The sequence below is a fragment of the Salmo trutta genome, chromosome 18 (genome assembly GCF_901001165.1).
Source record: "Salmo trutta chromosome 18, fSalTru1.1, whole genome shotgun sequence".
NCBI lineage: Eukaryota > Metazoa > Chordata > Actinopteri > Salmoniformes > Salmonidae > Salmo > Salmo trutta.
In genome coordinates this window covers 40,981,832-40,999,245 of record NC_042974.1, presented here as the reverse complement: position 1 = coordinate 40,999,245, position 17,414 = coordinate 40,981,832, and the positions used below count along the sequence as shown (strand labels likewise).

At 45.1% G+C, this 17,414-nt stretch overlaps 1 protein-coding gene across 2 annotated transcripts in view; it reads left to right on the top strand.

The window, feature by feature from the left end:
• Positions 1–17,414, top strand: part of LOC115153302 (attractin-like protein 1) — a 332,646-nt gene that overhangs the window by 299,442 nt on the left and 15,790 nt on the right. Inside the window, exon 30 of one of the 2 annotated variants that reach the window (XR_003867679.1) lies at positions 17,153–17,236. Coding sequence is in view for 1 of the 2 variants with exons in the window: in XM_029698596.1 (XP_029554456.1) it covers positions 17,153–17,267 (115 nt within the window). In the remaining variant the exon portion in view is untranslated. Of the gene's footprint in view, positions 1–17,152; positions 17,268–17,414 lie in introns of those variants that run through there. The other variant, XM_029698596.1, reaches the window with a different exon arrangement.

Here is a 17,414-nt window from a genome sequence, read left to right as displayed (position 1 = left end):
TTTCAAGTTTGGGGAAGATAATTTTCACCATAAAAATGCACCTTTATAGTAAAGCATTACATGCATAATCCCATTTGCGGTCACTTGAGAATGGTGTTTTCTCGCAAATTAATTGTATTTTGGAACATTCACGCATAAATCCTACTGCTGTGTGCGCATTGTGCCACTTATAATGGAAAGAAATAGCCTAATAGTTTATCAATATTTTAAGCTAAACGTTCTGATCTGTTGCGTCATTGCTTTTAAAAGTTGTTTTGATGCGAGTGGTTGTATTTATTTGGAATCGATCGCATCCAACAACTGTCCCAGACTATGTTTGGAATATTTATTTCTTGCAGAGAAGGACAATTTGACCAATAAAATAGATGAACATTTGTACTATGGGGGATAGTAGATTGACATACAGTGCATTCAGAAAGTATTCAGACCCCTTGACTTTTTTCACATTTTGTTACGTTACAGCCTTGTTCTAAAATGGATTAAGTTACATTTTTCCTCATCAATCTACACACAATACCCCATAATGACAAAGTGAAATCAGGTTTTTAGGAATGTTTGCAAATGTAGTCAAAATAGAAAACAAAAATACCTTATTTACATACAGTTGAAGTCGGAAGTTTACATACACTTAGATTGGAATCATTAAAACTCATTTTTTCAACCACTCCACAAATTTCTTGTTAACAAAATCAAGTTTTGGGAAGTCAATTAGGACATCTACTTTGTGCATGACACAAGTCATTTTTCCAATAGTTGTTTACAGACATTGTTTCAGTTATAATTCACTGTATCACAATTCCAGTGGGTCAGAAGTTTGCATACACTAAGTTGACTGTGCCTTTAAACAGCTTGGAAAACTCCAGAATAATTATGTCATGGCTTTAGAAGCTTCTAATGGGCTAATTTACATCATTTTAGTCAATTGGAGGTGTACCTGTGGATCTATTTCAAGGCCTACCTTCAAACTCAGTGCCTCTTTGCTTGACATCATGGGAAAATCAAAAGAAATCAGCCAAGACCTCAGAAAAAAATGGTAGACCTCCACAAGTCTGGTTCATCCTTGGGAGCAATTTCCAAACGCCTGAAGGTACCACGTTCATCTGTACAAACAATAGTACGGAAGTATAAACACCATGGGACCACGCAGCCGTCATACCGCTCAGGAAGGAGACGCGTTCTGTCTCCTAGAGATGAACATACTTTGGTGCAAAAAGTGCAAATCAATTCCAGAACAACAGCAAAGGACCTTGTGAAGATGCTGGAGGAAACAGGTACAAAATATATATATCCACAGTAAAACGAGTCCTATGTCGACATAACCTGAAAGGCCACTCAGCAAGGAAAAAGCCACTGCTCCAAAACCGTTATAATAAAGCCATACTATGGTTTGCAAATGCACATGGGGACAAAGATCGTACTTTTTGGAGAAATGTCCTCTGGTCTGATGAAACTAAAATAGAACTGTTTGGCCATAATGACCATCGTTATGTTTGGAGGAAAAAGGGGGACACTTGCAAGCGGAAGAACACCATCCCAACCGTGAAGCACGGGGGTGGCAGCATCATGTTGTGGGTGTGGTTTTCTGCAGGGGGGACTGGTGCACTTCACAAAATAGATGGCATCATGAGGCAGGGACATTATGTGGATATATTGAAGCAACATCAAGACATCAGTCAGGAAGTTAGAACTTGGTCGCAAATGGGTCTCCCAAATGGACAATGACCCCAAGCATACTTCCAAAGTTGTGGCAAAATGGCTTAAGGACAACAAAGTCAAGGTATTGGAGTGGCCATCACAAAGCCCTGACCTCTATCCTATAGAAAATTTGTGGCCTGAACAGATAAAGTATGTGCGGGCAAGGAGGCCTACAAACCCGACTCAGTTACACCAGCTCTGTCAGGAGGAATGGGCCAAAATTTACCCAACTTATTGTGGAAAGGTTGTGGAAGGCTACCCAAAATGTTTGACCCAAGTTAAACAATTTAAAGGCAATACACTCAAATAGTATTTGGTAGCATGTAAACTTCTGACCCACTGGGAATGTGAAATAAAAGCTGAAATAAATCATTCTCTCTGCTATTATTCTGACATTTCACATTCTTAAAATAAAGTGGTGATCCTAACTGACCTAAGACAGGGAATTTTTACTAGGATTAAATGTCAGGAATTGTGAGAAACTGAGTTTAAATGTATTTGGCTAAGGTGTATGTAAACTTCCGACTTCAACTGTAAGTATTCAGACCCTTTGCTATGAGACTCTAAATTGAGCTCCAGTGCATCCTGTTTCTATTGATCATCCTTAAGATGTTTCTACAACTTGATTGGAGTCCACCTGTGGTAAATTCAATTGATTGGAAATCATTTGGAAAGGCACTCATCTGTCTATATAAGGTCCCAAAGTTGCCAGTGCATGTCAGAGCGAATACCAGGCCATGAGGTTGATGGAATTGTCTGTAGAGCTCCGAGACAGGATTGTGTCAAGGCACAGATTTGGGGAAGGTTACCCAAACATTTCTACAGCATTGAAGGTCCCCAAGAACACAATGGCCTCCATCATTCTTAAATGGAAGAAGTTTGGAGTCACCAAGACTCTTCCTAGAGCTGGCCGCCCGACCAAACTGAGCAATCGGGGAGAAGGGCCTTGGTCAGGAAGGTGACCAAGAGGTGACCAAGAACCAGACTCTGTGGCGATGGGAGACCTTCCAGAAGCACAACCATCTCTGCAGAACAGAACTCCACCAATCTGGCCTTTATGGTAGAGTGGCCAGACGGAAGCCCCTCCTGAGTAAAAGGCGCATGTCAGTCCACTTGGAGTTTGCCAAAAGGCACCTAAAGGACTCTCAGACCATGAGAAAGAAGATACTCTGGTCTGAGTCTGATGAAACCAAGATTGAACTCTTTGGCCTGAATGGCAAGAGTCACATCTAGAGGAAACATGGCACCAAGCATGGTGGTGGCAGCATCATGCTGTGGGGATGTTTTTCAGCGGCAGGGACTGGAAGACTAGTCAGGATCGAGGGAAAGATGAGCAGAGCAAAGTACAGAGAGATCATTTGTCACGCCCTGAACTGAGAGAGCCTTTTTTATGTCTCTATTTAGGTTTGGTCAGGGGGTGATTTGGGTGGGCATTCTGTCCTTTTTTCTATGCTTTGCATTTCTTTGTTTTGGCCTGGTATGGCTCTCAATCAGGGACAGCTGTACATCGTTGTCGCTGATTGGGAGTCATACTTAGGCAGCCTGTTTTCCTTTGGGGTTTGTGGGTAGTTAATTTCTGTTTAGTGTTTTGCACCTGACAGAACTGTTTGGCTGTCGGTTTCTTGTTTTTTTGTTTAAAGTGTTCTATCTTTAATAAATTCATGATGAGCACTAACCACCCTGCGCCTTGGTCTACTCTCTTCAACGACGGCCGTTACAGAACTACCCACCAACAGAAGACCAAGCAGCATGGTTTGGAGCATCGGGGGGAAGGATGGACATGGGAGTTGGAACGTCAACTCTGGGAGCACAAGCGACGGGAGCTATGGGAACCTGAGAGGCAGCCCCCCAAAAATTTGGGGCGGGGCACACAGGTAGTTTGGCAGGGCCAGGGTTGAGCCCTAAGCCAACTCCCCGTGCTTACCAGAGGCAGCGTGGTACTGGTCAGGCCCCGTGCTATGGGGTGATGCGCACGGCGTCGAGGCCGAGTATCCACAGGCCGGTGTGCTCAGTGCCAGCTTCCTGCATTTGCCGGGGGGAAGTGGGCACCCAGCCAATACGGGCGGTGCCAGTCCTGCGCTCGAGACCGCCAGTGCGTCTCTACGGTCCAGTGTATCCTGCTCCCCGCACTAGCCCTGAGGTGCGTGTCTTCAGTCTGGCGCCTCCAAAGCCAGCCCCACGCACCAGGCCTCCAGTGCGTCAACCCAGTCCAGCTCGTCCTGCTCCTGCTCCTCGCACTAGTCCAGTGGTGCGTGTCCCTAGTCTGGCGCTTCCTAAGCCAGCCCCACGCATCAGGCCTTCAGTGCGCAGTCCCCGTCCAGAGCTTCCGGCGACAGTGCCTCGTCCAGAGTGTCCGGCGACAGTGCCTCGTCCAGAGTGTCCGGCGACAGTGCCTCATCCAGAGTGTCCGGCGACAGTGCCTCGTCCAGAGTGTCCGGCGACAGTGCCTCGTCCAGAGTGTCCGGCGACAGTGCCTCGTCCAGAGTGTCCGGCGACAGTGCCTCGTCCAGAGTGTCCGGCGACGGTGCCCCGTAGAGAGACGGCCCACAGTCCGGAACTGAGATAGACGGCCCACAGTCCGGAGCTCCCAGAGTCGCCCTACAGTCCCGAGCTTCCAGAGTCGCCCTACAGTCCGGAGCTTCCAGAGTCGCCCTACAGTCCGGAGCTCCCAGAGTTGCCCGCCTGTCCTCCGGCGCAGCCAGAGTCGCCCGCCTGTCCTCCGGCGCAGCCAGAGTCGCCCGCCTGTCCTCCGGCGCAGCCAGAGTCGCCCGCCTGTCCTCCGGCGCAGCCAGAGTCGCCCGCCTGTCCTCCGGCGCAGCCAGACTCGCCCTCCAGTCCGGGGCCCGCGGCGAGGGACCCCGCTCTAGAGGCACCACCTAAGTGGGGTGAGCCAGTGGTGGAGCGGGGTCTGTGTCCCGCTCCAGAGCCGCCACCGCGGAGAAATGCCCACCCAGACCCTCCCCTATAGGTTCCGCACCTTTGGGGAGGTACTGTCACACCCTGACCTGAGAGAGAGCCTTTTTTATGTCTCTATTTAGGTTTGGTCAGGGGGTGATTTGGGTGGGCATTCTATGTCCTTTTTTTCTATGCTTTGCATTTCTTTGTTTTGGCCTGGTATGGCTCTCAATCAGGGACAGCTGTACATCGTTGTCGCTGATTGGGAGTCATACTTAGGCAGCCTGTTTTTCTTTGGGGTTTGTGGGTAGTTAATTTCTGTTTAGTGTTTTGCACCTGACAGAACTGTTTGGCTGTCGGTTTCTTGTTTTTTTTGTTTAAAGTGTTCTATCTTTAATAAATTCATGATGAGCACTAACCACGCTGCGCCTTGGTCTACTCTCTTCAACGACGGCCGTTACATCATTGATGAAAACCTGCTCCAGAGCACTCAGGACCTCAGACTGGGGCAAAGGATCATCTTCCAACAGGACAACGACCCAAAGCACACAGCCAAGACAACGCAAGAGTGGCTTCAGGATAAGTCTCTGAATGTCCTGAGCCTGGACTTGAACCCGATCAAACATCTCTGGAGAGACCTGAAAATAGCTTTGCAGCGACACTCCCCATCCAACCAGACAAGGCTTGAGAGGCTCTGCAGAGAAGAATGGGAGAAACTCCCCAAATATAGGTGTGCCAAGCTGGTAGTGTCATACCCAAGAAGACTCGAGGCTGTAATTGCTGCCAAAGGTGCTTCAACAAAGTACTGAGTAAAAGTTCTGAATACTTATGTAAATGTTACATTTTTGTTTTTTTATTGTTAATAAATTTGCAAACATTTCTAAAAACCTGTTTTTTCTTTGTCATTATTGAGTTTTGTGTGTATATTGATGAGGGGAAAAAAACAATTTAATCAATTTTAGAATAAGGCTGTAACCTAACAAAATGTGGAAAAATACTTTCCAAATGCACCCATCTAGTGCTTTTGCTGTTTGCAAGGCCTACTCATCTTGTTGGTTGACGAAAATTAAATGTGGAGAGTTCTTCTAACATCTTCAATATGCACCTCAGAATTCGATAAGAAGGATGTGCACAGTTGCGTCCCCAATGTGTCTGTCTTCACTTGTAGACTACTTCAGAGCTGAGATGCCTGTGAGAAGGACCGATCACGTGATGGGCATTGGCTAATAAGAATTGAGATATCTGAGAAAGCCATGTGAGTGAGAGGAACTTCAGAGCAGGGCGATTGGCAGCCGGGAGAAGGGAATTATAATTATTATATTCAGCCCTAGGGCATAACGGCCACTTTGCCCGCAAAAGGCATGAATGTTTTTAGCGGTCATTACAGCAACACAGCCTGCCGCTGGGGAAATTTGAGGCCTGGTGAGAATATTATCAAGTGCTTGTCAAATTGTGAATGAAGTGTGTACAGTCTGCGCAAGAAACAAAGCAGAGTCGCATCATGCAGCTTTGGAATATATAAAATATCTGAACATATAGCCAGTTTTTTTGTGAAACGCACCAAACAAGCTGTCGACCTGACCCTCAATGGATACAGCAAGCCGCAACCATGGATATCATAAACAAGGGTTGTCCTGCTTAATCTCCGACCCTTTGCTGCAAGTCTACACTGCAATGGAATACCACAATAAATACATTCAACATGTTCCCAAAGGCATCTAAACCAAGGAATCGTAGAAGTAGAGGAGGAATTCGGAATCAGATTTTTTTTTTCAACTAAACACCAGGTCTGTACTAAAGACATTGAACTCCTTGCTCTTAACCTATGGCCATACTACCTGCTACAGGAAATAAATCAGGTCAGACTATTTATTGTTTACAGAGCCCCCTCCGCTGACACCCAAATAGCTGCTGGCTTGATTCATGACCTTGTATCCCAGGCTGAGACTGAGTTGCCTGAAGCAGTAAAGCTAATAATGGGAGACTTTAACATGCGCAGTCTATCTGAACATTTACCATCATATTAGCAATATGATACATGTCCTACCTGAAATTAAGCCTGTCGTGACCTCTGTTATGGTATCATCCCAGGTGCGTATTTTTCCAAGGCACTACTCAATCTTTGGTGTTCGGATCATAACATGGTTCAGCTTATCCCAGTCTACAAACCATGTTTGCAGCAAGAGAAGGCTAAAAAGGAGGAGATTAAAAGCTGGACTCCTGAAGCTACTGAAGCCCTCCAGGACTGTTTTGAGTCCACTGACTGGGCAGCCCTGGTGGATAGCACAATGACCTGGAAGGGGCAGTGGATACTGTCTCTGAGTACATTAGTTTCTGTGAGGAATTCGTTATTCTCAAAAAGAAAGTCAACATCTTCCCCAATAATAAACTGTAGGTAACTCGAGAATTAAAAAACTAGTGTTTAAATCAGGTGGCAGTAAAGAGGAAAGGAAAAATATTCAGAGGATACTCAAAAGCAAAATCAAGGAGTGCAAGGCAGTATACAATGATACATTTGAAAACCTTTTCAAGGACAAGAACAGTAGGAAAGCCTGGCAAGGGCTACAAACCATCACAGGTTACAAACCAAAGAGACATTCTATGACCGTCGAAAATGACCTTGCTTTTGCTAATGATTTGAACTGTTTCTATTGTAGGTTTGACGTGTGATTTTACATTGCAACAGAAAGTGGCCTTGGACAGTATAGACAGCATACCAGCTATTGATATACAGATCTCTGTGAATGACATCAAACAATACTTTCAACGTGTCAACCCACGAAAATCATATGGTCCAGACGGCATCTGCAGACCAGCTCGCATTACCGTTCCAGGTGTTCCAGGTGTCACTGAACAGTGGGATAGTTCCAGACTTATGGAAGAAGTCACTGATTGTCCCAGTGCCTAAAAACAACAGTCCAAAAGAAAATAACGATTTACACCCTGTAGCCTTGACATCTGTACCTATGAAATGTTTAGAAAAAATTATTCAAAAACAAATTCTCTCTGGTCTCCCATCCCAATTATACTCATACCAATTTGCATACTGTGCCTCCGGGGGTGTTGATGATGCGTTACTGGTCATGCTGAACAATATCTACGAACATTTAGATAAGGCAAATAGCCTAGTGACAATTGTATTCATTGACTTCAGTAGCACGTTTAACACCATCCAACCCCACCTACTGGTGGATAAGCTGGTGAATTTGGTTGTCAACTCTCTACTGATCGAGTGGATGAATAGTTTCCTTGTGAACCGTACTCAACATCTAGAATGGTGAATACGGGAGCCCCTCAAGGTTGCGTACTTTCCCCGATACTGTACACACTGTACACAAACAATTGTCAAGCCTCTGACTCATTCCACAAATTGTTTAAATATGCAGATGACACAGCTGTTGTGGTTTTTCTCCATCCAGACCAAATCTCTCTTCAAGGTTTGGACAGAGAAAAGGCTAAATTCATCCAAACAAAAGAGATGGAAATTGATTTCAGAAGGAACAAAATTCCACTACCTCCTATGAAGATCAATGGGGAATCAGTCCATAGAGTGACCACATATAAGTACCTGGGAATCGAAATATACAAAGATCTGAAATTCAATGGCTGTGCCTTTGCAAAGATAAGGAAATTGCAACAGAGAATTTTTTTTAATGCAAACTGAACCATTTTATTGTCAACTGCCATATCTTACAAATGATCTATAAATCTGTCCTGCATAGTCTGCTGTCCTTTGGTCTGATATGCGTGTTTGGAAACATGCGAGTGTAAGACCAAGTCAAGCTTCAGCACTTGATCAAGATGACAATATGCTATTCTGTTCTTCTGAAATAGACTACATTTTCTTCATATCATATTTCTTTAGACCTTTTTAAAATAAATAATGGATGTATTGTGATGGTGTAGGCTATATTAAATGGATTTAATAGGCTTTTTAAAAATGTAGATATTCCAAAGGTCTGCATCAGTGGCTTGAAGGCTATGCGTGGAAGCCAGAAGATGCTAAACCTGTTTATGTTAATTAACGGTCAATTACCGTCAACACGCTCTCCGCAGCCGATGTGAGTAAGACTTTCAAAACAGGTCAACATTCACAAGGCCGCAGTGCCAGACGGATTACCAGGACGTGTACTCCGAGCATACGCTGACCAACTGGCAAGTGTCTTCACTGACATTTTCAACTTCTCCCTGTCTGAGTCTATAAAACCAACCTGTTTCAAGCAGACCACCATAATCCCTGTGCCCAAGAACAGTAAGGTAACTTGCCTAAATGACTACCGACCGGTAGCACTCACATCTGTAGGCATGAAATGCTTTGAAAGGCTGGTCATGGCTCACATCAACACCATTATCCCAGAAACCCTAGACCCACTCCAATTTGCATACCACACCAACAGATCCATAGATGATGCTATCTCTATTGCAATCCACACTGCCCTTTCACACCTGGACAAAAGAAACACCTATGTGAGAATGCTATTCATTGACTACAGCTCAGTGTTCATAGTGCCCTCAAAGCTCATCACTAAGCTAAGGACCCGGGGACTAAACACCTCCCTCTGCAACTGGATCCTGGACTTCCTGACGGGCCGGCCCCACAGGTGGTAAGGGTAGGTAACAACACATCCGCAACGCTGATCCTCAACACGGGGGCCCCTCAGGGGTGCGTGCTCAGCCCCCTCCTGTACTCCCTGTTCACTCATGACTGCACGGCCAGGCACGACTCCAACACCATCATTAAGTTTGCTGATGACACAGCAGTGGTAGGCCTGATCACCGGCAATGATGAGACAGCCTATAGGGAGGAGGTCAGAGACCTGACCGTGTGGTGCAATGACAACAACCTCTCCCTCAATGTGATCAATACAAAGGAGATGATGGTGGACTACAGGAAAAAGAGGACCAAGCACTCCCCCATTCTCATCAATGGGGCTGTAGTGGAGCAGGTTGAGAGCTTCAAGTTCCTTGGCGTCCACATCACCAACAAACTAACATGGTCTAAGCACACCAAGACAGTCGTGAATAGGGCACGACAAAACCTATTCCCCCTCAGGAGACTGAAAAGATATGGCATGGGTCAGATCCTCAAAAGGTTTTACAGCTGCACCATCAAGCTCATCCTGACGGGTTGCATTACTGCCTGGTAAGGCAACTGCTCGGCCTTCGACCGCAAGGCACTGCAGAGGGTAGTGCGTACAGCCCAGTACATTACCGAGGCCAAGCTTCCTGCCATCCAGGACCTCTATACCAGGCGGTGTCAGAGGAAGGCCCTAAAAATTATCAAAGACTCCAGCCACCCTAGTCATAGACTGGTCTCTCTGCTACCGCACGCCAAGCGGTACCGTAGCGCCAGGTCTAGGTCCAAGAGACTCTTAAATAGCTTCGACCCCCAAGCCATAAGACTCCTGAACAGCTAATCAAATGGCTACCCAGACTATTTGTATTGCCCCCCCCTCTCTGGAACGCTGCTGCTGCTCTCTGTTATTATCTATCCATATTCATTTTAATAACTCTACCTACATGTACATATTACCTCAATTACCTCGACACCGGTGCTCCTGCACATTGACATTGACTCTGTACCAGTTCCCCCTGTATATAGCCCCGCTATTGTTATTTACTGCTGCTATTGAATTATTTGTTATTCTTATCACTTACCTTTTTTTAGGTATTTTCTTAAAACAGCATTGTTGGTTAATAGCTTGTAAGTAAGCATTTCACTGTAAGGTCTACACCTGTTGTATTCGGCGCATGTGACAAATAAACATTTATTTTATTTGATTGACAATCACCGGCTGACAAAATTTCATGACCGCCCCAGCCCTAATCTTGCCTCATCCATCTCTCCTCCTTTCACCTCTCCAGCTAGAAAAGCACAAACTGTTTGGAGATCCATTATCACTCAAAGGGCATTACAGGGAATTCATTCCAGATTGCTGTGAGATGTGGGTACAAATCAATGGTGATTAAAACTTTTCTTTCTGCTGCCTTGTTCTTATTTTGGGCTTTTGCCTTGTTAGGGTAAGTCAGGTGACTAAATGTGACGTGACTGTTGGCTGAATCTTTCATCATGGCCCTCCTGGTGTAGGATAAGACTGAAACAAGATGGCTTTTGGTGTCTGGCTTTGATTTAAGGGTTTATTTTTGCCTTGTCAGAGCAAGCCAGCCAGGTGATTAAGAGTTGTGTGAACGTTGCTGGGATGCCTCAGTGTCTCCCTCTCTGTTTAGACTATAACAAGGTGCAGAATTAGAACTGAAGCCCATATTCTATTGTGTATCTTTTAGACACAGTAAGACTGGAATTTGTGTGCGTGTAACTGCCAAAATAAAGGAATAACTTAAGTAAATGAGGGATACAAAGTATTTTGAAGGTGCTTCTACACAGGTGTGGTTCCTAAGTTAATTAAGCATTTATAACATCCCATCATGCTTAGAGATCTCAGTGACTTTGAAAAATGGGTCTCAAAGGAGCATAGAGGGCTTAAAGGGTGTGTGTGTATGTGTTTGTCTCAGTCACCAGATCTCAACCCACTTGAACACTTATGGGAGATTCTGGAGCGGTGCCTGAGACAGCATTTTCCACCACCAACAAAACAGCAAATGATGGAATTTCTCTTGGAAGAATGGTGTCGCATCCCTCCAATAGAGTTCCAGACACTTGTAGAATCTATGCCAAGGTGCATTGAAACTGTTCAATCGGCTCGTGGTGACCCAATGCCCTATTATTATTAAGACATTTTATGTTTCCTTTATTTTGGCAGTTACCTGTATGTAAGTGCTTCTGCAGGCATACTGTATATGGTAGACCTATTCAGCAAAGTAGTTCATGTGAAAGGCATGTTAATGAAAGGGTGACATTATTATACCCCAGCAGCCTCTGCATTGTGTCTAAAAGTTGAATATGCTCTGAGAGTAATCTGTTATCCTTTGTGCTGGGAATGCATTAATTCAACCTGCCCGACGATCAAAGTCAGACACACACACACACACACACACACACACACACATCTGCGTATGATAGCATTTCATATGGAAGGTGGGGGATGATTTCATTTGATTTGAAGGAGAAGATTTAACAAGGCATTTGGTATTCATCGGCTTTTGATTAAGTGGGATGGTTTGAGCCATGTGTGAATCAGAGACGACAGCTTTACCTTACTGCCTGTGAGGTACATTTTTTACACAGCAGACATATATTTGCATGATTCTTCTCTCTGATTGGCTCGAGCGGTTCACCTTTTTTCCCTAGCTGTTTATGGCTGAGAGGATGTGCATGTCCACTGACAAGTGACCCACATACACTACATTAACTCTAGTAGGGGACAGGATGTGACCACACGCATCTTAATTACCAAGCCCAGATCACTATCCCCTCCCTCTCTAAAACCCACAATTTCTCTCCTTATACATATTTCGCAATGTTTTCTGTCTTTTCCACCCCTCTCTCTCTCTTTTTCTGTTTCTCTTTCCATACTGTAGACGTTGTTATACCATGGCTCTGTTTTCCCCTCCTCTCCCCCATCTATCTATTACCAACTAGGAGCAGCGTGTTTCTCAGTGGACACCCTCTTCCATCACTTTTACTATTCACCACTTAGTACTGATGGCCCCTTTGTATCGCTGTTTGTAAGAGCCTCTTAGTGACTCTGCGCCTTTGTCTACATCTGGTGTGGCCATTGAATGCTAACGCTACCTGAAAATTGATGTTGACTGGAGGCTGTGCAGAAAACTCTCTAAGTTGAAGGGACTCTGGTCTAACAGAATACTAACAGAACTCAAGTCTTACAGAATAGATGTGCAAGGTGCACAGGGTAGGATGTTGAGAAATTAGGTAGAGAGAGGGGACAGAGACATCTTGAGACACTGTTAAAATCATCTATTGTACTGTTTTATACTGAATTCTCTGTGTTTTTGGAGGGAGAAAAATAGACATGCCTTGTGACTTTTCTTGTTTATGTCAGAGTTGATCAATCCAACGGGGATCTAACACCTCTTAAGCACATTATTATAAGAAAACCACCGAAGCAGAAAGGAATAGTAAAATAGGACTACAGCAGAGAAAGGTTAACCTCTGCCATCATTCACCCTGCCCAGCAAACTATTTACCGTAAGTGCATGGGAATTGACCACTTTTCTCTTGGAAGGGACAGCTCAAACAGAGTTTTATTTAGTTAGTGTGAGCCAGGAGACAAGAGAGGAAAAGGAAGAGATTGGATGGGTTAGCCGTTTTACAAGCTTCCTCCTGGAATGGCTCTCTTAACTTTCTCTCTCTTACTTTCTCTCTCTCTCTCTCTGTTTATCTCTCTCAGTTTCTCTCTCTCCATGTGGGGTGAAAGGGAGGAGAATGATCTAAGAGCTAGAAAAAACCCTTACTTCCTCAGGTGAAGAGAGAAACATAATGGGCAGATATGGGACAGTGGATCCAAGTGGTTTGCCTCTTCTACAGTGTCAAGGTGTGCCTTTATACACTAGCACTACTATGTGGTATTCTTTGTCTGTCGCGGTCCTTTATAATGTCAAAGTTGAATGTAGTGTTAGCCCCCCCTCAGGCTCTTTCCAGTTGAACATTCCCCCACTTCAGATATGAAAGACAAATGGAGCTGAATGTCTCTTAAATTCTCCTCAGGTCAGGAAATACAGTTAAAGTTATCTCCTTTTAGTGTTGCATGCTTGTAAAAGCTTTTCTACTGTACAGCTCAGCAATCTTTCTTTAGTCCGAAATGGCTGCCAGGAGTCTCACCCTTACCCTCAGCCTGGCCCTGCTACTCTCTCTCTCTCTGCTCTACTTCCTTGTCCTTACTACTTAAGCTGATTAATTTAGGAGGGGAGCCGGGGGGGGGGGGGGGGGGGGGGGGGGGGCTGTAAGTAGCACACTACTGTCCAGGACAACTTCATCACTTACTCCCCCACGCCCTCCACTCTTTAATGCCACTCATCTTGAAGGTGTCATTTTAATAAAATACCTATTAATGAGGATTGAAATTAAATGGACAAATATGTGTGGCCGTGCGGCTGCGGGGAGATGTACGGCCCTCTGAAGCTGTCTCCCAGGAAGATAAATCAGTGTTAAAGATGCCTTTTAAACAGATGAGACACAGCCAGAGTAGGGTTTCCTCTGTCCTCCTTCTCCAACTGGAGAAAGCCCTATTAGAGATAGCAGTACATTCTTAACTACACTGTAGAAATATCTGTGCCTAGTTGCATATCACTGTAACTTTTTGAATGATGTGATGACAATCTTTTTATATTTGTTTGTGTTGCCTTGTGCGTGTGTGTGTGTAATTGCATGCTGGCTAACAGTTGTGGCCGCTCAGTGTGAGGGGAAATGAGGAGCGACAGGTCCATTAACCAGTCGTTTCCTTGAGGAAATATCCCACCTGAGCGAATGTGTGTGTGTTTTCAGCGGTCAGGATCAAAGGACCCAGTCCCACACCAGGTCACATAGTTTCATGACCTTTCTCCATGGAAAAAAGGTGCTTTACAAAATCAAATAGCTAGCTAAATGGTCCATGTTATTATTATCTTAAAACAATTATATGTGTTAGGGTAGTAGATATAGAAAAATGGCTCCGACTCTAGGGCGTTAAAAGTCATGCTACATGAATTTGTCAATTTCATGAATGCAAAGTTAATGTATAATATTGTAGTGATTGCAGGGTGCACAGAGTTGAATATATATACTATTCTGTACTTTTGGCAAACATATGTTAGTAACACTCAACACTGACATGTGAACATGTCAGATGTATTTTCTCCTGCAGAAATGCCATTCAAATGAGCTGCTTGTTCCAAACCCCTGTAAGACAGCTTCAATTACGAGGTTCTGCCAGGTTCCTCTAGCACCTGTTTCTCTCTGACGCTCCAAATGGAAACACATCATCAGGGCCACTAATTGTTGTGTTGTGTTTCTCAGCTCTTTTAATTGGTAGCAGTGTTGCTAGCGGCCGTTGCACTCTAATAAGAACCTCCTGGATGTGGCATAGTGTTGCACTCTGTTCTACCAGAGATGGCTCTTTACATGAACCTATTTCCTCTTTCAGAGAACTGGCAAATTGTTTGTTTCTTAATGCCCCTAAACACAAAACAAACATGGGAGCCGTTACCCTGTAATTATGCTGTATGCTTCAGCACTTAAACCTATGAGCAATGGGGCCTATGGAAGGGAAGGGGCAGGGGGCGGCAGGCTTTGGTAGTGTGGTGTTAGTGGGCTTTCTGTGTCTGTGTGTCTACGTGCATGCATGCGTGGGTGTGTGTGTAATAAGAGGAATCGGGATGGATTGGCACTCTTTCAGACTGTGCACTGCGTTGTTGGGGCTATTACATTGTCCCTGTGACGGCTGGTTTGTACTTTCCATTTTGATAATTGTTCATTGTTTTTATGTTTGGACTTAATTACAGACCACTTGGGTGGTAGGGGATCTCACACATTGTACTCCTATCAAGCGCCATTCTTTCTCCCTTTCTCTCTCTGTCTCTCTTGGTCTCTCTTTTTTTCGCTCTCGCTTTCTCTCTGATTCACCTTTAATTGACTTCATATTTTTTGTGAAGAAAACGTCATATGTATTTCATTTTAAGTGCCTGTAGAATGGTCTCCATGACTTCTGTGATCGAGGAGGTGAGAGAGGAGAGAAGAGCTACAGGGCTGGAGCAGAACGAGGAGTATACGTAAGTGCAAAGAGGGAAGAGTGAAAGCCCAAAATAAGTGAGGGGAGCAGAGGAGAGGGAAGAAGACCAGAAAATAAGAGCAATACAGTAGATGGATAGTACATCTCAGGTAGAGCACCCAGCATTGCCACCATGTCTCTGGGGAGAACAAGGGAAGGCGGGCACAGCTGAAGTGAGGCTTCTGGAGAGATATGCGGCTGGACTGTACAGGCTACTCTCTAAGGGAGCTCTACCCAAGGAGACAAGCACTTGTGGCAGAGTACTGTAAAGAGGAAAGGCTCCCTTCAAGTACTGACTGAATGCTCTATCCACCTTCATTTCACCATATTGACACACCTTTGATTCGTTCCAACTGAAACTGGGTGTCATTTGTAGTGTAAAGTAGATTATAGTAGGGTGCTTGTACTGTAACCCAGCCTATGTAAGAGAAGGCTGCTCTGCTATCATCTGCCGACTGGACGTTGATCTAGATGACCAGAGGTCAAGCCCTCTTCCCTTTTTTTTTCGGTAAACAAGCGCATCTGTCTCCTCTCGGATCCTCCTCAGACCCGAACAGACACCAGGAGTAAACACGGTCCAACCAACCTGACTCCTGTGGTGTGGTACTTGGGTCAAGCTGAATAGAGCTCCGTCTGACAGGTACAAGCACCCAGTGCTACAGAGACCTTATAACAAAGACATTTCAGGAGCGTATAGACTTTGTTTTAATAGAGCTGCGGCCCTCAAGCTCAACTCTAGCTCTAGACTAGGTTGTCCTAGCATCACTTCTGCATCTCCCCCTGCTACTCCTCTTCAGCATCATTGTTTGAGCCACCTGTTTCCTCTGTATTTTCCTCCTGAACGCCCCCCTGCTGTGCTTCTATTCTGTGTTTGAGAGCTGTGCGTAGCAGCAAGGCACCGCGGAGGACGATCAAGTGACAGCGTCAACGTCTCATCGCTTTGTTTAATCATCTCACAGCAGGCATCAATGCGCCTTAAAGCTGAAAGGCTGTGTCTCTACGTGTCTGTGTTTTTGTGTGTGTTTGAACATCCAATGACATACTACAGGAAAATCATTTACTGCCTTTGACAATGTCTAGGTACAGGGTTGACACAGCAGTTGTAAGTGATGATGAGTTGTACTTTGAGAGTGGAAAAAAGAAGAACACATTTGCTAAAGTGTAGGATGGCTGTAATTTTGGCCTCTCCATGTTGGAATGCTTCTGGTGGCAGTAATGACACAGGATGTGGGGTGTACAGTTTGTTTACACACACCCTGCCTCCTTGACAGGGGCATGTTTGACACCCTCTCCTTGGAGAAAGTGAGGCTGGTATCTTGAGGCATGTCCTGAGCTGCTTGGTGAGGAGAGCATGGCTTTATGGATGTGAATGAGTGTGTGTACAGGGTCTGTCCCTCAACTTGCCTGAGTGGAATGGATGTGGCGGCTAGGGCTTAGTGGAGCGGAGGAGAATACCTCCCTTGCGCCTGCTGTGCCCTCCATCCATCCATATTCATTACTCTGGCTTCAGGTAGAGCTCTAAGGGCTGTCAGTCAGCCTGCACCCCCGTGTGTGAGATCCTCATCTGGGGGGAGATTGGAGCAGGGTGAGGTTGTGTCCTCCATCCCCTGGACTTCCAGCCTAACTCAAATAGATGTCCAGTCAATGATGTAGTACATGGTGGATTCTGCTGTTCGTTTCCATACTGGATCCATGCATATATATACATTTTCCATATTGTTTGCGTTTTGTCTATGCGAGAAACAAGCAAAGTTTTAGCGGAACACAACCGTTGCAATGTTCTTATAGAAAGTGGGAAAACGTGGTGTGTCTAAATCTGACGTACTACTTTGTGATGGGATTTGGGAGTGTTTATTGATTGACATGACTGACATGCTCCTTCCTTCCTCTCTGTGCAGGGTGTGCCCAAGCCTATAGCAGTGGAGCCATGTTGGGGGAGCAGGGCCGGCGTACTGACCGTCCTCTTGTGTCTGCCCAGACTGCCTTCAGGAATACCCCCACCTGGCCAGTCTGGTAAGCACCCGTCTCATCTCCACTCACTGTCTATCTTATAGACCAGGCCTTCTCCCTTTGGTTATTAAAAGGCACCCACATGCTTCAGATACCACTATTTTCCTCTCCTATTTGAGATATAAAACAAAAGAAAGAGCGAGAGAGAGA